The following is a 22,242-nucleotide window of genomic DNA, read 5'->3' on the forward strand; positions in this document are numbered from 1 at the left end:
AAAAAGTCTAAATCCTTCCCTCTTCTATCCCTCCACTATCATTCCAAATAAGACTAACATGTCCACTCATATTTTACTATACTAATCCTTTATAGGTTCCAGAGTAACGTGCTACTCACCGAAAAAGTGCTTCAACACCTCATCAGGGGTAGCAAGCGCTATATAAATGCAAACCTTTTCCCTCTTCTATCCCTCTGCTACCCTTCTCAATCCAAATAACTGACTAACATATCCACCACTCAAATTACTTTCATATTTCACTATACTAACTCGCCACTAATCCTTCATGGGTTCCGTAGTAGAGTGCTACTTTCTGAAAAAAATGCTTCGAAACCCCATCAGGGGTAGCAAGCACTATATCAATGCAAACCTTTTTTTCCTCTTCTGTCCCTTCGCCATCCTTCTCAATCCAAATAACTGAATAATATCCACTACTCAAATTACTTTCATATTTCACTATACTAATTCACCACTAATCTTTTATGGGTTCCAGAGTAGTGTGCTACTCGCCGAAAAAGCACTTCAGCACCTCGTCAGGGGTAGTAAGCGCTATATAAATGCAATTACAATACAATTACAATACAAAACTTGTAAGCAGGCAATGACTACATCTCCCCAAAAATAGAAGTCAGTCATTTGTACAAATCTAATCATAAGTATGTTTGGACTACAGGTTTGTAGCAAGGTGGAGTATTGAAAGGTACATAAATGAGAACATAAATAAGTATACCAACTTACCCATCAAATAGCAATAATATACCAACTTGGGCCATTTGAATAAGGTTCAAACACATAGACTTGGCCTCACACATAAGTAATATACTGATACGGAATGTGATGGGTATAAAAGAAGAAGCAGTTGTTAAAAAGTTCCTTACCTGCTTATAATTCACGCTCGAATCAAGTCTGGTGTAAAGCTGCAAGGCCCGGTGTGCTGGAAAATAAACAAAGGTACAGGAATTTGGGGATATCTAAGGATGAACCCAGGCCAGCCTCATTCACTGAATGTAACTATCCCTGTGATTTAACTCGGCTATATTTAATTGTAAGTACCTCTTTGTGTTTGTATAATGTTTTCTGCATTGCACTTTTTTACGATAAGCAGTATCTTGCCAGCACTGCATCCTTAGACATACCAAAGAGAGAGATCCCCGCATGTACATCCGGCCTCTCCTGCACAAGTACTTGTCGCTCAAATTGAGGAGAAAGAGACAAAGGCATTCACTGACATGGTTAAAAAATGGTTTTGAAGTGGCTCTCTTTCTTTTGTAACAGGGCTGTGTTTGGTGGGTTGATGGTGTTCTGATTTACACCTGATGAGAGGGTGGTGGTGTAATAGCTATTTATGACCCACCCCTTCCATTGGTCAGTGTGTTGAATGGAAATACAGCCGTGTAGTTATATGTGTAGTCCAATCAGTGTGCTTATGCTCTGCCTATGTTTCATGTTGTGTGGGTGATATGTGTGTCTATTTATTTTAGAATAAATTGCTACCTGTCTAGGTGTGTACATATAATGAATGTGCTATGTTTCTGCTTGTTTTTCTGCCCTTTGTGCTGGTAGTGTTATCAGGGTCGGACTTGGGCAGAAAATATATCCAGGTACCAAAATACAAGAAGCCCATATTAGTGAATTAGATAGCTAAAAAAGTGGCCCAGCTTTGCAAATCTGGCAGTTCTGAACTTGTAAAGACACGTTGTATAAGTGTTTTTCCATGGTATGGAAGACTGCATGGATTTAAGCCTGCTGAAAGCATTATTGATGGGGAATTCAATAGTAAACAAGCATTGGTAATAGATGGGTTTTGCCTATGTGATGAATAAAGGACTGTTTTCATCAATCATCGTCCGGGAGAAGGAAAGCACTCCCTGACAGATAACACGGGAGTGGAGAGGATATGGCGCAATGGCTAGAGCTGCTGACTCGAGAGTGGGGGGTTAACGGTGGCACTGCGCAACATCCTGTGATTCTATGCAAATCACTTAATCTCTTCAGGTGCTAAATTGTTATATAAATATGCTGCAAAAGTAAAAGGCAAAACTTTATGAAAATATGGTTCCACCAAAGCGGATGTTAACTGTATTTTTGCGGCAGGAAACTGATAAGAGAAGCAGATGAAGACCAAGCATTGGTAAATGCAGGAAAATACGCTCCAGCCATTAGAAATGGATGAAAGGTAAGTGGCACGCACAGGAACCAATGAGAAGCCAGGAAAGAGAAAATAAGTCCCTTTTAAGTTTATATTAAAAACAATAGATTTGTCACGCACAGCACAAGCTCTGTGTAGGTGAAACCTAAGTACGGCTCACCAGACAATAAAACAAGCCCACGAACAGCCAAAAAGAAACGGCCCACACACTGACCTATCAGACCAGCTGTTTGGGTACTGTTGGTTGCCCTGTAGGCCAGTCTAACCGTGAGTGTTGCTCCCCAAGTGTGATTCCATTTCAGTTCCTATAAGTGACCGTACCATATGCTGATAAGTTAATGACGGGTAAAGCACAGCACCATAAGGGGTGTCCTAATGCTAAAGGATATACATTGTCACCTGTGACCACTAAAGAAAGAGCAATGCCTTCATAGATTTAATGAAGTTCAGATTAATATTTTTTTTGCATATTTATATAGCGTGAACTCGACCCCAAGGTATTGGAGCGCTTTACATAGCACCGTATTTACATTACACATTCAGGCACGGGGAGATTAAGTGATTTGCCCAGAATCACAGGATGTGGACGCGACCTCGAGGCTCGAACCCTGGTTTCCTGCACCAGAGGCTGCAGCGCAGCCGACGGACCACATCCCCTCCCTCCCCTTCCCTCCCTCAGATAATCCCATACAAGTCCAACAGAGATTGAGAGAGCCTTTGACAAGTTTTCTACCTTGTACTAAAAGGAGTGGTATCTCTGGAACTTCTTTCTAATCTTAAAGGAACCTAGGAGTGGCATACAGACGTAATTTATAGGGTCACGAGGGGCTGCTTTTGCATCCCTATTTTGCCCCTTGCACTACTCTTGTGACTCCTTTCCTAGGAGATCACTAAAGTAGTGTCAGGAATGCTGAATTGCTTTCCTGAGATTTTTTCATTTGACTTGCGGCCAACATTAACATGAAAAACATTCAGCAGTGAAACAACACTGCACTGAAACAAAATGGTACATGGGCTGAGCTGCTTTTGCAGCGTGCATCCCCAGCAAAAACCTAGCACAGTGGTAAACTGAAATAACAGAACCTCGGGACGTAATGTATTGTTTCTGATTGAGTAGGCCTGGCAAAAAGCGCCATGGAGGCTTCCTGTCTCTGAACATGTCAGGGGAGAAATACAACAGAGAGTAGAAGTGTTGACAGGAACGAGGGAGCAGCAGAGGGACCAGAAGAGAGGAAGAAGACATAACGTATAGGTGAGATACAGAAGCATGTGTGAAAGAGAGAGAGAGAGAGAAAGAACAATAAAGCAACAACTGAGAGAGATTGAAAGATAAAGCGATATATTTTGGGAATTAGAGACAACAGGTCTGAGTGATTAAAGATCCGGGCCCCAGTATCAAAGGGAGGATGGTAACACTGGGGGGGGGGGGGGGGAGATATGCAAGACTGATTTAGGGAGGGGTCAGGGACCCTGGAGCACACGGAAACTTCAAAGACAATGAGGGGTATAACTAGAAGAACTGTAACCCCAAGACTTTGGTTATGTTGATGATGTCGTCGGGAACGGTCTCTGTATTGTTCAGAGAAGTGCTCGGAGCGCTTTGAAGATGCCGTGGACTGGTCGAGTCTCTGGCGGCTTTGACCTGTCCGCGATCGGGAAGAAAACCTCTGCCTCAGGAAGAGTTGCTGAATAGGCTGCAGGAGACACTTGACCCTTGCTTCGTGATCCCGGGCTTATGGGCAGTTTGTAGCTTTGACCGAGGAGAGACTGAAGGGGAGCTGCAGTGTGTCGTGTCCCCCCTTCTTCCTGAGCAGGACTTTGCTGTGCACTGCGTCCTGTACCCCAAGGACCCGAGGTGAGCTGGCTCCCTGTTCGGAAACACAGGAACATAAAGGTTTCTAGGAAGTCTCAAGTGGTGCGGTGGTGGGACCGTGTCGTGACAGCCTGGGACCTCCGAAGGGGTGCCTAAGGTGATCATGGGCACCCGGAGCGAATCAAGACTCAGATGCGCAGGGTGCGTGTCTTGGTGCGGCTACAGGTGCTGGAGCGCCTGTCGATTTTGGGCATCGTGGAAGAGAACCGAGATTCGGTACGCACAGGAGGTACATGTCGCAGTGCAGTCAAGGCGCTAGTGAAGAGCGCCGGGACATCGTGGGCACTAAGAAGGAGTGATTCTCTGACACGCGGGTCGGCGTGTGGTGGTGCAGCCAGGGCGTTAGTGGAGAGTGCCTGGTACCTCGTGTGCACCAGGAGGAGAGGTGAGACTCAGACGCGCAGTGTGCATGTCGTGGTGCAACCAGGGCATTAGTGGAGAGCGCCCGGGTCATCGTGTGCACCAAGAAACAAGGTGGGTCTCCAGCACGCAGGGTGCGTGTGGGGGGTGCAGTTGCGGCGCTATGGGAGAGTGCCTGAAGATCGTGTGCACCAGGAGATGGAGCAAGACTCGGACACGCAGGGTGCGTGTCAAGGTGCCAGCCGAGGCATAGTGAGATGCGCCTGGTCATCAGGTGCCGGAGGAGGAGAGAGTCTCGGACGTGCCGGGGATGCATGTCGAAGGTGCCACCGGACGTGCTAGTGAGGAGTGCCAGGGGGCGGTGAGCGCCGGGGAGCGAAGAAGTCCTAACAGTGCTGGAGAGGAGGGCCAAGTGATCGAGCCCTCGAAGGCAACGTGGGTTGGCACCAGCGTTGTGTGGAAGGCTTTGTGGAAGGAGTTTGTGCTGAACGTTGGCGGCGCGGATCGGCAGCCCCGCAGGAGCTGAATTACCGGCCCGAGCGAGCATTGTCTGTGGTGACAAGGTTCTGGAGTGAGGCCAAGCTGCTGCTGCAGGAGAGGAGAGTGGGGTCACGCCCCCCCAGGTAAAGTTGATCCTCGCCTGGGGCGGGGTGCGGGCTCGGAGGGACACTCTCTCGGCCTCTCGCTGCTGGCAGCTGTGTGCGCCTGTTGCTTCAGCCCAGATCTCGGTCCGTGCTGGTCCCGGACGGGGCAGTACAGGGGCCAGGGGTGGAACTAGGGTGTCATTGTTGATCCGTGTTGGGGGAAACCATTTGCACAACTTCTGAAAACAGTCGTATAACACTTTGCATATTTGCTAACGAACTATCGAACTATTGGACAATGTCTGACACTAGTGGTGCTTAACGAACTCAGGGGTTAGTGCGCCACGCACTACATTATGTTTCTCTTGCAGGATACAGGATCATAGCGTGGTGTACTGCATTGGTTATTTACTGCACTGTACTGAATTGGTCTGTGACTCATTGCCTTATTCCTTCCTTGCACAGGGCATGCTGGTGGTGATACACATTGCATTGTCTTCCTATCGCACTGTACGTAAATGCAGCGTGACGCATTGCTGTATTTCTTCCTTGAACAGGACATGTTGGTAGCGATCCGAGTTGCATTATCTTGTGTTGACTCGGTACATGATCGTAATGCTACGCATTGCATTGTTTCACTGTGGCATTGTACAGGAACCCATCGTTAAGTAGGTCAGTATTCCTTTTATTTTGCAGTGTGTGAGATTCTAGTGATACGACGTACCTAACCTGTTGAGAACGGTTAAAAGTCAGTGTAACTGTTGATTAGAAGCAGTGGTTGGGGATTAGGACCGCCCAACCCACCGGAAACAATATTACCCATTGTGTATATGTTGGATTCGTATGTGTGGTCATTGCGTATATCTTTCTATATAAAGTATACTCGTTTTATACAAACTCGTGTGGAGTCCATTTGTGGTGACATCATTGGGATTGCTGTGGGCATGGTTGCACATACTGAACACTCATGTATTGGAGATAAGCCTGGCTGCTCGTGTGAAGCTACTAAGGGGGTGAGCAGGGCTGTCTAGGACGGTGTCCTTTCTTGGCCTAACATGGAAGCGGGGGGGGGGTCCGGGTCGCTCACTTGACAACAACGGTGCGCGTGGAATCTCCGGCCTCTAACAAGTGGCTACCAACAGGACTCAAAATATATGTACAATAGCAAATAGGCAATACATAGCCTCTTCAAATCTTTTTGTATGTCAGCACAATCATTTCTCTTCACCATCAAACATGCTGCATGTGAAATATAGTTTGAGGGAAGACAGTTTAGATTGCAAAAGTACTGCTTCAGAGTATGTTATTCGCAGCTGATTGCTTGCCTTCTCCGTTAATAGATGAGGTTTGCTACACCCATGTAGTATTGTAAATAGAATGACATCTTTGCAAGTATGAATATTTACAATGTGTAGTGGCGTGGACCCATAAGTTTGCCTGTTCATAATTGTTTGGGTAAAATATGCATGGTCAGACACTTTCAACTGGTGCAAATTTACTAAAAGAAATGGAAACTGGTGCAAAGTTTTAACGGAGTATTTTCTTTCCAGCACAGACCTTTTTTTGTGCTGGAAAATGGCCCTAAAAGTAACACAAATAGCGCTATGTGCTATTTTCTATTAAGGGTTGTCCCATAGGTGGTACAAGGGCTTTTCTTTGCTATCAACCATGGCTTTTGAAGCAGAGCCCTATCTACTAACAATGGCAAACAGGGCTTTGAGCTAAAAAGTAATGCTTCCCCAAGGTAGGCGCTAACAAGGAGAAATGTTTTTATTTCTCCTAATGTTCCGCACATTGCAAATGTGTTGCAGTGTACAGCATTGAAACAATATGCAAAATGATTTATAATATGTCTAAGCATAGTATTTTGCACTTGAAGGTAGGTGCGGTACTGAATAGGGGCATTGTTGCTCCTTCCCTTCAACTATTGGCAAAGATTGACAAGGACGAGTAGCAAGCTGCAAGAACAGAGTTATCTGCATTCATTGGTCCAGCCCCACTGCACGTGTTTAAGGATGGGTGATTGGCATAGTTTTGGGCAGCCCTCTTCCTCTATGGCCCAATTGAACTCTCCCTAACTTATGACGCGCAGGGAAAGCGTGTGATCAGAGGAAGCACATCACACTGGAGCATCGTGACGCACCGTGGTGGGTCTTTCAAGGACCTCGGCTGCATAGCAGTAGTTGTGCATGCATTAGTGCACATGCATTAACAGAATCCAATCTCCTGGTGCCTACAACCAGAGCTGAGCCCGTCACATACTAGTTGGTGCTGAAGGGGGACTCAGGAACCAGGATCAATATAGCCCAAACTCTAGAAACTTCAGCTTCTGATGGTGACTGCTGACTGTACAGGTATATATATATATATATATATATATATATATATATATATATATATATATATATATAATTCACTGAAAAAACCATAGGTTTCACACATGTTATAGTTAGCGGAAATTTTACTGATAAAAAACCAATGAAATTCCCCCGTTATAGTTACTGTAGGCAACTATAACTCACGCGACCGCAATCCTCTGCTGATGCTAATACTGTATTTAGACACTTATTTGCCCATGTCTTCTTCCATACATTTTTAGCTATACATATATTACAAATATTTTTTTTTCATAAAGACACATATGTCATCAGCAGAAGATTGCGGTCGCGTGAGTTATAGTTGCCTACAGTAACTATAACGGGGGAAATTCATTGGTTTTTTATCAGTAAAATTTCCGCTAACTATAACGTGTGAAACCTATGGTTTTTTCAGTGAATTTGCAAGGTTTTTTAAATGCTAATTCCTAACTATAACGTGTGTGAAACCTATGGTTTTTTCAGTGAATTTGTACGTTTTTTTAAATGCTAAGTTACTTTACGCCATTCGTGGCGTGCGCGCCCACTTAACGCAGTTCATTCCGTGCGCGCACGGTGCGCTTCGCGCACCGTGCGCACACAGTAAGCACGCGGTGCGCTTCGCGCACCGCGCGCCCACTTTACGCAGTTAGTGCCGTGCACGCACGGTGGGCACGCGGTGCGCTACGCGCACCGCGTGCCCACGTTACGCTAGATGGGCCATGTACGCACGATGCGCTTCGCGCACCGTGCGCACATGGAGGACATATGATGCACTTCGTTTTGAAAGGTAATATTTTAATTTTTCGTAGTTTTTATAAGCCATGCACAAATGGTGTCCTTCGGGCACCATTTGCACACGGGGTGGAGAGAGTGTGGATAATTTTTTTTTTTATTATTTGTTTTTTTAAATATTATAGTTTATCTCAGCTGTAATAAGCCATGCACAATTGGTGGCCTTCGGCAACCAATTGCACACAGGGTGGGGAGAGTGTGGATAATTTTTTTTTTTTTATAATTTTTTACCGTACGCGTACGGTAAGCGTAATCGGCGAAATTAGTGAAAAAATAAAAATTCCGTTTTTGGCCTTGAGGGATCTTTGGGGACTCCCTCAACATGGCTATGTGTGTGGGAGCTGTCTAAACAGCCCCTTTACATGTTTTTGTCCTTTATATTTTAAACATCACTCTCAGTGCGAGAGAGAAAATGGCGGCCGCCGCTTCCTGGTTTCGGCCGATTCGAATGTTTACTAAGATCTAAGAGCCAATCAGAATCGCGCTCGCGCTCGCCACCGTACGCGTACGGTAAGCGTACCGTAAGCGTACCGTAAGCGCACCGTAAGCTGGCTCAGATATATATATTGATTTAAAGGCTATTTTCTCAGAATCTACTGAACAGATTTACACCAAACCTACAAAAGGCACTTCCTTGACCTGAGGACTACCTCTCTGCCAATGTGTATATATATATATGTATATATATATATATATTACCTACTGGCGGTCGCCAGTAGGTAGTTATAGTTAGGACCCCTTTTCCATAGGAAATCCGCAACATTCTATTTTGAATAACTTTGGCGCCGGTCGACGAATCCTCGCGAATTTCTCAAAATAGGTGGGGCGCTACGCTCCGCTCCTACCCTGAAAGTCTCGGGGGGATTCGTCAAGCGGGGGCTGAGATAAAAGGGGGGTCCCAAAACGCGTTTTTCCCATGCATTTTTCCATAGGACCTTTAGACAGGGCTACAGCCCGAACGGCTGAACAGAATTACTAGAAATTTGGCAGAGAGGTAGTCCTCAGGTCAAGGAAGTGCCTTTTGTAGGTTTGGTGTAAATCTGTTCAGTAGATTCTGAGAAAATAGCCTTTAAATCAATATATATATCTGAGCCAGCTTACGGTACGCTTACCGTAAGCTTACCGTACGCGTACGGTGGCGTGCGCGAGCGCGATTCTGATTGGCTCTTAGATCTTAGTAAACATTCGAATTGGCCGAAACCAGGAAGCGGCGGCCGCCATTTTCTCTCTCGCACTGAGAGCTAGGTTGTTAAATAAAACCAATAAACATGTAAAGGGGCTGTTTAGACAGCTCCCACACACATAGCCATGTTGAGGGAGTCCCCAAATACCCCCCAAGGCCAAAAATGCAATTTTTATATTTTCGCTAATTTCGCCGATTACGCTTACCGTACGTGTACGGTAAAAAATATTTTAAAAAAACACTATCCACACTCTCCCCACCCCCTGTACTTTTGGTGACCGGAGGCCACCAAATGTACAGGGTTTATTTGAGTTATAAAAAACCACAATATTTTAAACAAAAATAATAAAAGAAAAAATTAACAACACTCTCTCCACCCCGTGTGCAAATGGTGCCCGAAGGGCACCATTTGTGCATGGCTTATAAAAATTACGAAAAATTAAAATATTACCTTTCAAAACGAAGTGCATCATATGTCCTCCATGTGCGCACGGTGCGCGAAGCGCATCGTGCGTACATGGCCCATCTAGCGTAACGTGGGCACGCGGTGCGCGTAGCGCACCGCGTGCCCACCGTGCGTGCACGGCACTAACTGCGTAAAGTGGGCGCGCGGTGCGCGAAGCGCACCGCGACCGTGCGCGCACGGAACGAACTGCGTTAAGTGGGCGCGCACGCCACGAATGGCGTAAAGTAACTTAGCATTTAAAAAACCGTACAAATTCACTGATAAAACCATAGGTTTCACACACGTTATAGTTAGGAATTAGCATTTAAAAAACCTTGCAAATTCACTGAAAAAACCATAGGTTTCACACATGTTATAGTTAGCGGAAATTTTACTGATAAAAAACCAGTGAAATTCCCCCGTTATAGTTAGTGCAGGCAACTATAACTCACGCGACCGCAATCTTCTGCTGATGACATATGTGTCTTTATGAAAAAAAAATATTTGAAATATATGTATAGCTAAAAATGTATGGAAGAAGACATGGGCAAATAAGTGTCTAAATACAGTATTAGCATCAGCAGAGGATTGCGGTCGCGTGAGTTATAGTTGCCTGCACTAACTATAACGGGGGAATTTCACTGGTTTTTTATCAGTAAAATTTCCGCTAACTATAACATGTGTGAAACCTATGGTTTTTTCAGTGAATTTGCAAGGTTTTTTAAATGCTAATTCCTAACTATAACGTGTGTGAAACCTATGGTTTTTTCAGTGAATATATATATATATATATAATATATATATATATATATTTTAAATCTGACATATGAATTTTTATTTATGTGAGGTCGATCTGCAAACCTTTTGTCCTGTAGCAATACCTAAAAACTAGTCAAATTGTTAAGTGTAGTATTGTGTAATGAAGAAACCTACCATTTAGTAAAGTAAGTGAATCCCCATATATATTGCCAATTAACTACCAAACGCATCTTCTGCATCCCTGGAATACTTCACAAGCATCTGATTGGGTAGCTGTTTTCTGAGAGCTACATCTGTCAAACTGAAGGCAACGCTATTTCATCATCATTGTTTAGCACACAACTGTCACTCAGTAGGGTTGGCGTAGTGTCATCATGGGTCTGCCTTTCTCACTATCTAGTTTTGCACAAGAGTTCTAAAACAGCTGTAATAGTAAGGAGGCTAAAAACTCAATTTAATGATATAGGAATATATGCAATTATTTCCCTTAATGTCAGCATAATAGCCCCGAAGGCTTCACTTAGGACCTACTTCAATGCTGGTTTTTGTTAATAGTATGTTAATTGATAAAGCAGAGTTGTTAGATCTAGCCCTTTTTTCAAGTTTAACCCAAACATTTTGCCTTCTGCCTCCTTTTTTTGTGAGCCTGTTTTTGTTGACTATAGGATTCTGGGACCTTTACCACTGCTGATCAGCGCTAAAGTCCATATGCTCTCTGTGTAAATTGTGAATATGATTGGTTATCCATGATTGGCATATTTGATTTACGGATAAGTCCCCAGTAAAGTGCACTAAGAGTGCCAAGGCCTGTGAAGCAAATGTTACTAGTGGGCGTGCAGCACTGGTTGTGCCACCCACACGAGTAGCCCTCTAAATGTGTCTCAGACCTACCACTATAGTGTCTGCGCATGCAGTTTTAATCTGCCATGTGGACCTGGCAAGTGCACCCACTTGCCAGGCCCAAACCTTTCATTTCCTTACATGTAAATCACCCCTAAGGTATGGCAAAGGTACCCCCATGGGCAGAGTGAAGTGTGTGTGAAAGGTAGGACATGTACTTGGTGTGTGTGACATGTCCAGATAGTAAAATATTGTGTATTTGGTTTTTCACTGTTGAAAGGCTGTCTGTCCCATAGACCATAATTGGGGCTGAACTGTAACATAGAGAAATGTAGTTTAGGCTCTCTGAATTTATGAACACACCTTTTGTTAAAGGTGGTTTTTAAATTGTGTGTTTGAGAATGCCACTTTTGGAAAGTGGGCAATTTCTTGCTATACCATTCTGTGCACCTCTGACTGTTCGTAAATTCAGTGTCTGGTTTACAGGATCTGGGAATGTGCATTCACTCTAGACAGTCACAATGGGAGGTTGAGGTGTGTCCTGCCTTGCCTGGGTGACTCATCACTGGACCGAATAGACCTTGTCTGCACTTAGAGTGGTGGGAACGTTTTGCTAGTACCTGAATAGGCTTTTTCTCCTTTGCACAATGCTGTCTCCACCCCCTGTGGTCATGCTGGACCAGGACTGGTTTGGACAGGGCTTAGAAACCCTTACCCCAAAGAGAACAATGAGAAAATGGGGTAAATGTATGAGACCTTAAACCCCAGGACTTTAGATTACTTCAAGACACAAGAGGACCCTGCCAAGAAGAACAGCTGACGAGCTGCGGGAGGAGTGCCACCTTTTTCTGTGTGAGAGGTGGGTTGGCCTGCAGTTGCTGCTTCTGCTTATGAGGGAGGAAAAGGACTTACTCTTTTTGGCCAGCTGTGGTATCCTGCTTGTGAGGAATCTCCTAGGGCTTGGGTGTACTGGACTCCTGTTGTGGAAGACTAAGGGACATTGAAGTCTTCCTTCTGCATGCTTTTACTTGATTAGAGAAAGATCTGGTGCTTGCCCTTTGTTTTACCAGGTTCTGGTGCTTGGACTCTGGTTTGTACCATCCTTGTGCTTTCACGCTGTTCTTGGCGAAGACCCAGGTGCCCCTTTTCTCCTGCTACCTCTCGACTGCTGTTGGAAAGCCTTGCTGGGCTTTCCATGACAAAGAATCTCTTGCGCTCTCCAGCAGGGCAAGTGTAAAATGAACAGCCGGCGTTGCCTAGCAACAGGCAACATGAAGACTCCTGTGGTGCCCAGGAACACCTTCCCAGGCCTCCCGAGGCTCCGAAAACAAGTAGAGGGAGAAGAAGTCTCCACAGCAGCTTCAGCTCCTGCCCATCACCAGACGGAGCCCCGTGGGCTCAGGTGAACTGGGCACATCAGCTAAACAAGCAGAAGGAGCGCGGGAGCACAATGGGCCAACGTGGGCCCCCTTTGTTTTTACCCAAGGCCAGTCAGCCCGACGGGGATGAATCCTCAAAGGAGGTCCTGCTCGGCCCCCTTGTTCAGAAGTACCACCCCGGTGCTATCCCCAAGGTGGGGATCTGAGCAGTTTCTCCACCACGATTCTGCCAAATCCAAATTGAGGCTTTTTTACCTGCTTCTGCTGAGTCCAGTAGAACACAGCTCTCATTAGCAGGAGCCCTTTCAGAATATTGGCAACAAAACAATGTGTTCCTCTGCCTTACCTTTGAGGTGCTAAATGTTATTCCCAGTAATGGTCTTTCTCATGATGGGTTCTTTGTGACATGTGCAACTGACAAATATTGATTTAGTACACTAAATGTTATGTTCATGACAATTGCCCACTCAGCAAAACTGCTTAGGATTTATGTGTTGATGGTCTATGATTTTTCTGATGACGGTCTAATGTGTTGATCTAATACAAAGTGATATTTTTATATACTAATGTGTTGAGTCTTTTTTGTGGTGTAGGTTGTGTGTCAATGTTGTGTGTGTGTATGTTGCGCAAATGCTTTACACATTGCCTCTGGGATAAGCCTGACTGCTCTACCAAGCTACAAGGGGGTAAGCAGGGGTTGTCTTGGGTGTGCAACTTCCTTATCCTGATTTGAGTGGTGGGTTCCGCCTGACTTAGGTGCATACCCTAGCCAAACAGAAACCCCATTTCTAACAACAGTGCACCACCAAATGCACTGTCACATAGGTGCATACAGTAGCCTGTTTATAAGAAAGACACTGTGAGATGAATTATAAGAGCTCTGTAGTTAGACTCTCTGAGTGGTCTGTTGTTTAAGATTCCATTTGAGGTGTGGATTTAGGGATGTTTTTTAGGCATGGACAAAGTGGGCAATTGCCCAGGGCAAATTGATGAGGTTTCTCTGGGCACTCAATATTCATACGATTAATCTTATTCTTCTTAGTGTGCCACTTCAACCGTTACACTGTGTCTTCCAGTGTCCAATGATATAACAAATGATTGTCAGGTCTGTGCACCCATCCACCAGGGATTGGCTCTCCAGACCTGACAATCAATTGCCCAGGGCACCCGCCTTCATAAGAGCTCCCTAGGAATGAGAACTTTCTCTCTTTCACCTCTGTCTATTCTAATTCCTAGCAAAGTGTCCCTCTCTGCCATCTCTATCTTTGACTCTGCCTCTCTAACCCATATCATCTAAGGATTTTTGGGGTCATATTTCTACTGTTTTTGTGTGACTCTGTTTAAGTTTAGCAAATCATTTAGGGTCAGATTTATAACTTATGGCGCATCCCTGCAAATCAGCAGGGATGCGCCCAGAAAGATGCGTCACGCAAAACTATCCGTGCACCACCATGGATGCGCCGCATTTACAATGTGGCGTGCCGTGGCACACGGATAGGCAGATGCGTGATGTATCTGCCGGCGTAAGGTTGGCGCAGTGCGAGAGTCGTGTCGTGGGCACGACGCAACTCCAGCACTGTTCCAACCTGGCCTATCTCCAATATGCTGCTTCACACCTTACGCCTGCTTCAAGCAGGCGCAAGGTTTTGACGCAGCGGCGTCGGAAAAGTGACTGAGTGAAATCTTGTAGATTTCACTGCGTCACTTTTCTGAGGCTTTCCTCCGATGGAATGCCCATACTGCGACGGAACGCCCACATGAAACCTGACGCAGGTTTCATGTGGCGCAGTGCTTTACAATGTGACACATCTGACTAGTTGCATCGCGTTGTAAATAAGTCGCAACATGGCACATGGTTTACGCCGCCACTGCATCACAACAGTGATGCAACAGCGGCGTAAAATTGGCGCAAGGGGCTTGTAACTCTGCCCCTCAGTATTGTTTAATATCATGGTAGCTTGAGTTAGCAGGAAATGGGTAACAAAATTCAAAATGTGTTCCTTGCAGTGGCCCTCAAAATATGTCTTGCCCAGGACCCCCCAAATCCTTAAGGTGACACTGGTGAACTTAGCCTGAAACTCCCTGTGAGGCTGTGGATTGCAGAGAAGTCAGAGTCTGGTTCACTGGAGGATCGTGGGTTGCACCAAGCCATTATGATCAACCATAGTCTTGTGAGTCTCTGGTGTGAAAGCAAAAGGTTTGTGCTTATAAAAACAATGAAACTGAAAGCTTCTTACTTGTTTCTATGTACGAAAGCTGCAGTCGGGTAAAGCATTTTTTCATGGAGGCAAGAGATTTACTGTTAGAAGAGAGCAAGATGAGGAATCCCTTGATGAGGAAGATGAGTCCCCGAGTAGTTCCTTGGCTTTTTTCATTTATGGAAGCCTTGAAGATTGTCGGACACCTAATTGGCAGATTTAGTTTAGTTTTAAGCCCCTAATAAATGTACTGTCTGCACCCAAGGCCTGTAACTTAAGTGCTACTAGTGAGTAGTAGCTCTCATTGTGCAACCCACAAAGTACCCCTTTAAAATATGTTCCTGGCCTGCCCTTGCAGCCTGTAGTGCAGTTTTAAACTGCCATTTCGACCTGACAAAATAAACCTTTTGCCAGGGCTAAACATTCTTGTTAATGCTTATAAATCCATCCTAAGGCAATCCCTAAAGGCTCATAGTTCATGGTACATGGTATTTGAAAAGCTGGGTTATGTGTGTTTATGTTTTACATGTCCTGACAGTGAAAAACTCCTAAAGTCATTTTTTACTGTTGTAAGATCTATCTCTCCCATAGGCTAAAACTGGGATACCTTACTTAGTTTAATCTGTTCTAACTTCAGATTGGGAGCAGGTAGAGATTTTCTGTTTACACTCAAATCAATTGTAATTTAGAATCATCTTTAATGGTAAAGTCAAATTTTAGATTATAATTTTGAAAATGCCACTTTTAGAAAGTTGGTATTTCCTGCCAAAGCTTCTAAAGCTTTCTAGGACTTTCCGTTTGCCTGGGCCTGGTAATGGTTCTCCCCTCAAGAATGTACATTGGCCCAGACAGTGAACAATTTGATCTGGGTGTAGTGGAAGAGGGTGGTCCTGGCAGGAAGGCTGGGTAGGAGCTGCACCCTACCCTGATTATATTTCAAAGGGCCTTGTCCACAGCATACACAAAGGAACCTGACAAAAAGCCTGCCCTTGTCTTTGCCCCCCCTGAATCTTTGGAGCTAGGGTCATGGAAGGGGTCAAACTTATCAGAACCAGCTTTGGGTCATGTTTAGGGAATTCTCCCACACAAAGGTTGGCATCATGCATAAAAATGGAACCTTCAGAACGACTCTTAAGAATGCTTCTGAACCCGTGGAACATTCAGAAGAAGGACTTCCCTGCTAACAGAAGGACTACCTTGCTGCTTGAAGGACTGTCTTGCTGTCTGAGAAGGAAGATTGGACCTGCTTGCCTTGATCCCAGGCTACCCAAAGTGACTTCAAGAGTCAGTTGGCTGATTATCTCCTGTGTGAGCTATAGAGGCACAGCATGCTTCAAGAGACCTCCCTGCAACTGTCCAGATGATCAGTTGTAACTCAAAATCAATATTTCCAGTTCTACTGGTTGGATTTTGTTCATTGTGGTGTAGGTTTATGTATTAAAATGTACTCTTTTTTTCTAGATTGGTTTGGGATTTTGCTTGCGTTGTGTTTTGAATTTATTACGCATGTGTGCTGCATACATACTTTACACATTGCCTCTAAGTTAAGCCTAACTGCTTTGTTCCAAACTACCAGAGGGCTAAGCACAGGTTAATATGGTAACTTTTGAGATTCACCCTGATAAAATTTGTGGTTGTTGCTTGAGTGGGGCTTCCACTCCTCTCAACGAATAACCACGGGGCATATCATCAAGGACCTTATCTCCGTTTTTTGGCTTTAAAAGCCAGAAAAGCGGAGATAATGTTTTCGCCCTATTAACAAGAGGGTGCGAACATGCATAATCGCATGTTAGCACCCTTTTTCCCTACGCCTCCCTTTGCATCTCTAATGAGATGCAAAGTGGGCGCTCCTTCCCAAAATAACTGGAGAAATGTCGCTAACCGACATTTCTCCAATTATCAATGGGCACGCTAACAAGCATAGCGATAAGAAAAGTAGCGTTAACCGTGGTTATCGCTACTTTCCTTACACCTGCTTTTAGTTTGACTTAGCCATGATATCCAATGGAAGGTGGATATCATGGTTAAGTATGCCGTGCCCTATCAACAACGTAGTGCCAAATGTTGTGCGATTATCACTGGAATCCCAGCGATAATTGCACATTTGGCAGCTAACTCGGTTATTTTTATCGCTCTGGAGATAAGCGTCGCTGATAGCGTGCAATCTCCGCGATAAGAACAAGTGATAGCCGGCGATAATTATCCTAGCGCTAAGTGCGCTTAGCGATAATTATCGCCGGTTGTTGATGATATGCCCCCACATTTCTTATGGCAACTGCCTCTGTCAGTGCCCTCCCGGTCTTTTGAGGCAGAGCAGTTTACTGCTAACCTTCTTTTATTTTTGTCAAAAGTGACCTCCAGTGGCAGCTTTTGCTAGCACAACCAAACTAAAATTAACATTCATACATCAGTGCTCCTGTAGATATCCCTAACTTAGAAATGTAACAATAATTACATCCCTGGTAACCTTAATCTAATTTTGACAACTTTATGTCATTTTCTTTATTACATTATACTTAAGTTCACTGAATTGGTTTGCAAATATTATTGTTTGGTTTCCTCACTTTAATATTGCTTTGGTGCTGCTTTACTGCTTAATATTTAACATACATTCATTTGAGGAAAAGCATGCTATTTTCGCCATAACTGCAAAGGATTAAGCCCAAGTTTCCTCATTCAAGCTCCCTACTAACTTGTGATTTAGGCATACATGCTATTTAGACAATGACCAGAAGCATTTATGATGCAGTAGCTTAACAGAAAAAAATGACTTCTACTTTCACAGTGCAATGGTAGACCAGAAAGAAAACCAAGATTGGCACTTGAATTAGAGTAAGGCTAAATTGATGGACTGCGCCTCATTGCCTATTTTGGGAGCAAACACACTAATTTCATGTTGCTCAACTGTAACACACAATTCAGTGGATGGTGCATAGTCCACTAGAAACTCCCACTTGATGATGCATACATTGCAAATGCAGACACCTAAAAATGGTCAGTGTCTTGCAGGCATTTCTTCAGCTCTTGGTCTGTCCATGACTGCCTATTTGCTTCCACAACAAAGGTGGTCTAGACAGTAAAGAAGTGAAGGATGGAAATGCTTGAATTAATCTGAACCACTGGTGATCACTCCTGGTGTATTTCATACCATAATTTCTTAACTATTCTGTGTCATTACAGATGGAGACCAACCATTTTCAAATCAGTCTGGCTCCTGCTATGATTGACATGATACAGTCAGTTCAAACTTTTAGACAACATTGCATCTGAAAGGGAGCTTAAGCTTGCTCAAAATGGTTTGGGCCCTATTGAGCCGCCTCAATGAGGAGTGGCTGGTGTTCCTGTAGAGCAGTGATTAACAGGGGCGGCCGGAACAACTCGTGGGTGGGCGCGGGAGGGGGGGCTCGGGGGCTGGTTAAAAAAAAATAATACTACAAAAAAACTCACTAGGTGGCGCCGGGTCCCACGTCTTCTCTCCTGCTCGCATGTGTCCGACTACAGGTCGGAGCAGGAAGCAGGCGCCAGGCTCCCACTAATCCAATCAGAACACTCCAATGGAGCGTTGTGATTGGTCTCTCAGCCTGGGCTGTAGGGGTGGGCATGTTCTCAATGCAGGCTGTAATGCAGACTGCATGGAGAACAGGGGAGTATGCATGACTGCTTTGGGCAACCCAAGAGGGCCGACCAAACTGTCATTGAGCACAGGAGTGTTTACCACTCCTCCCCTGCAGCACCGCTCTGCCTCCTCACGCACTGCCACAGCAGGAGGAAAAAATAAAATGATATTAATATCCCATTATTATCATTTTATTTTTTCCTTTATTTGGTGCTTCTGGCAGTGGGGCGACACTCCTCCGCCTTAGCAGAGGAGCCACCCCTGGTGATTAAGTGATCAAGAGCCTCATGTACAAAGGGTTTTCACATTTGCACACCCTCTAATTCAATAAATCAGAGGAGCCGTGAACGCTAAAATCCATTTTTAAATGTACTAAATACATTTACCTATTCAGAAAAGGTTTTCTGAATTGTTTAATGGGCTCAGGAAACCATTAGGAATCTCTATTTGGTGTGTTAAGGGTATTCCCTTTCAAAAATTGATTTTTGATGGTATGTATTCATGTTTTTTTACAACCATTTTACCACCACCTCAAAGGAGTTGGTAACCGGGAAGGGATCCCAAAGGATCCTCTTCCAATTTTTGAATCATTACATTTTTTTTTAAGTGTAGGTAACGTTACCAATAAAAAAATGTTTGTAAAACCTTTGGGGGCTCATTTACAAGCCCCTTGCGTCGCCGGTGCGTCACTTTTAATATTTAAATGCAATCATAGACATGGTGGTATACTGACCTCAGTACGCCACCATTCTTGGGATTGTAGCCAATTACTGTGGGTCGCAATTTGGGACCTACCTCATGCATAATAATTTGGTTGTTCGAATTGTGACTCACTACGATTCTGTAGTTTGTGGACCAACCTATTTGTTTATAGGTAGGTACGCAAAATAAAAATGCATTCGGTAAAATTCGGAGCACAAATTTCGACCACTTATACAGAATGCTTTTTTAGTACATGAGGTCCCAGTCTCTCATAAACACTCTACCATAAACCATGTTTTTTTTTAAATTTGCTAATAATTATGGTACTATGGTGCTGAAAAACTTGTAAAAACTCTAAAGCTTTTTCCACCAAAGAATCTTTAGTAGAATCAATCTTCATGTTTATCATAATATAAATTATTACAGAAAAAGAGCACATTTTTATAAATCCTGCTATGCTTTCTCTCTCACTGGTCTTTGAACAGGACTTTTAGCAGGAAGGTGGGCTGACACTAAACTGTAATGGCTTCAGGACATGACCATTCTTGTGTCCCTACCAATACCGACTCTGAGAAACCATATTAACATTGCAGCTGTCTAAGTAGTTTGTAAGTAGCGGGTTAGGGACTACTCATTGCTGATCATTTTAAAAACTTTGCATAATACTTTGGTGACTGTTTAAAGTTTTTTAAATATTGTTTTATAATTGTAGCTAATCTTAATGCATTTTTGCACTTTGACACTGGGCATTTCCCTGGTTGTTAGTCCCCAGCCACCACGGCATTTACTGCCGATTGTGCAGAGGGACGTGACTCCTCCCCCCTGGCTCCCCGAACTTCCGGCAAGGAGCGATTAGCTGACACAGCCACAGTATTTAGGTGGCATGTGTGAGTGGACTCACAGAAGCTGTAAAAAGCGCGTTAGGGACTACTCATTGCTGATCTTTTTAAAACCTTTGCACAATACTTTGGTGACTGTTTAAAGTTTTTTAAATATTGTTTTTTAATCGTAGCTAATCTTACCCAATTTTTGCACTTTGGCACTGGGCATTTCTCTGGTTGTTAGTCCCTGGTCCGCCACGGCATTTCCTGCCACTGTGACGCAACTTCATCCCCCTTGATCCCCGTACTTCCAGCAAGGAGCGATTAGCTGCCACAGCATTTAGGTGGCATGTGTGAGCGGATGCGGCACCGGGCGCGCTTTAGACATGCCAAAGGCAAGCCCGTCTGCGCCCGTCTGGGCCTGGACCGTGCCCAGTGCCATACCCCCTGTCAGTTTCAATCCAGATCTTAATTCTAACATTTCTTACACCAGGTGGGAACTTCATGCATTAAACAACCAGAGGACTAACTGTCACTGCACCAACAGTTTAACTCCAGGTCAAGGGTTGGAGGTCTCTTGTACCTCCTGTGACTTTAGGCTATATGACAGAGTAGCTCCCATCAGATCAGATTTCAGCCAGACATCATCTGATATAAAGGACAGTTGGGGTATACTGTACATTTTATTAAATACTCGCTCTCTAATCAAACATGCTTATGAAGTGGTAGATTTGATCGATTCGTACAGTCCTGACATTTTATTCATCAAGGAAACATGGGCCACCAATACCTCATCACCCGAACTGATTGAAACCACACCCTCTGGTTATTTGCTTCATAGGCATGATCGTCCTTTAAAAAGAGGTGGGGGTTTGGCGGTCATTTACAGTGATGAAATCAGAGCACATTTTACAACTATACAGTCGGACGACTGTGAAGCTCTGTCCTTCAAATTTGGGCTCACAAATTCGAGGCTTTTTAATTTATCGCCCCCCAGGCTCTAAAGCCGGTTTCCTAGACTCCATTAGCTTTTACTCAAGGCAGAGCTTTGTAATTCTAACTATACAGTCCTTGGGGATTTTAAATGTTATTTACAGCAAATAGGAGATAAGGATACAGACTCATTCATTGAAGTTATGGATGCTTGTGATCTCAAACTTCTTAGTTCTGATCCCACACATCATGGGGTCATACACTGGATGCGATGTTCTCAAACAACAAAGATATCTCCAGCCTCGAAGTACTCCCTCTGATTTGGTCTGATCACACGGCCGTCTTCTTTAAGATCAACTGTCCCGCTACCCATTTAGCCCCAAACAAGAGGCTTAAATCTTCCCAGCACAGATCTTGGGCAAAATTGAACAAGCTTGACTTGAGCAACTTCTTGTTAGTTCAAGTCCCTCTATGGAGGACAATCCCGAACTGGCAACTGAGATGTAATCCACCTAGCTCAACTCTGCCTTCTCTCAACTTGCTCCAATATATAGAGGTGGCCCTAGCAGAACTCATCCATCCGCCCCTTGGTTCTCAGAGGCTCTCAGAATAGAAAAGCAAGGTTGCAGACGTCAAGAGAGGAAATGGAGAGCCTAATATGACATAGAGAGAGAAATTTATAAACACTCTTTAACTAAATACAAAGCTATATTAGTCACAGAAAAGGCAGCCTATTTCTCCTCGTAAATTGAATCCTCCAAAAACGCAGCCAGAGAACTCTATCAAGTTATTATTAAATTAACCAAACAACCTGAACAAAAAAGAGATTGGGTTAATCAGTCCTTCTGTTATGACATTGCTTCACACCTTAGGCGTAAAAGCGACTCTACTTTTTAGTCATTTGGTCTCTATGGTAATTCTTTGCCTGTCATCGGTCAAGACAATGTGAACACAGTTTCCAACATTGATTTGTCTACTAAAAGCTTTGAGTGTTTTTCCTCTGTTTCTTTGGCATCAATAAAAGACCTTATTTTAACAACTAAGTCAGACTCTCCAGACGACCCATGTCCCCCCTCAATCATAAAGCTAGTCCCTGACATCATTGCTACCCATCTCTCAAACATATTTAAAATCTTCCCTTCTCAATGGAAGCAAGCCTCCATCATGCCTCTATTGAAAAAAGCCAACTTGGATCCCGAGGACCCGGCCCACTACCGACCTACTTCCAGGCTCCCTTTCCCAGCAAACATT

At 44.2% G+C, this 22,242-nt stretch overlaps 1 protein-coding gene across 2 annotated transcripts in view; it reads right to left on the reverse strand.

Annotated features, from left to right (window-relative positions):
• The window catches only part of GPLD1 (glycosylphosphatidylinositol specific phospholipase D1), a 513,772-nt gene that overhangs the window by 488,146 nt on the left and 3,384 nt on the right, over positions 1–22,242 (reverse strand). The window contains exon 2 of one of the 2 annotated variants that reach the window (XM_085605992.1): positions 879–934. The exons of the other annotated variant lie outside the window; for it this stretch is intronic. Coding sequence (XP_085462118.1) covers positions 879–934 — 56 coding nt within the window. The remainder of the gene's footprint in view (positions 1–878; positions 935–22,242) is intronic. 2 annotated transcript variants of the gene reach the window in all.

The sequence above is a fragment of the Triturus cristatus genome, chromosome 5_1, assembly GCF_964204655.1.
Source record: "Triturus cristatus chromosome 5_1, aTriCri1.1, whole genome shotgun sequence".
Taxonomy (NCBI): domain Eukaryota; kingdom Metazoa; phylum Chordata; class Amphibia; order Caudata; family Salamandridae; genus Triturus; species Triturus cristatus.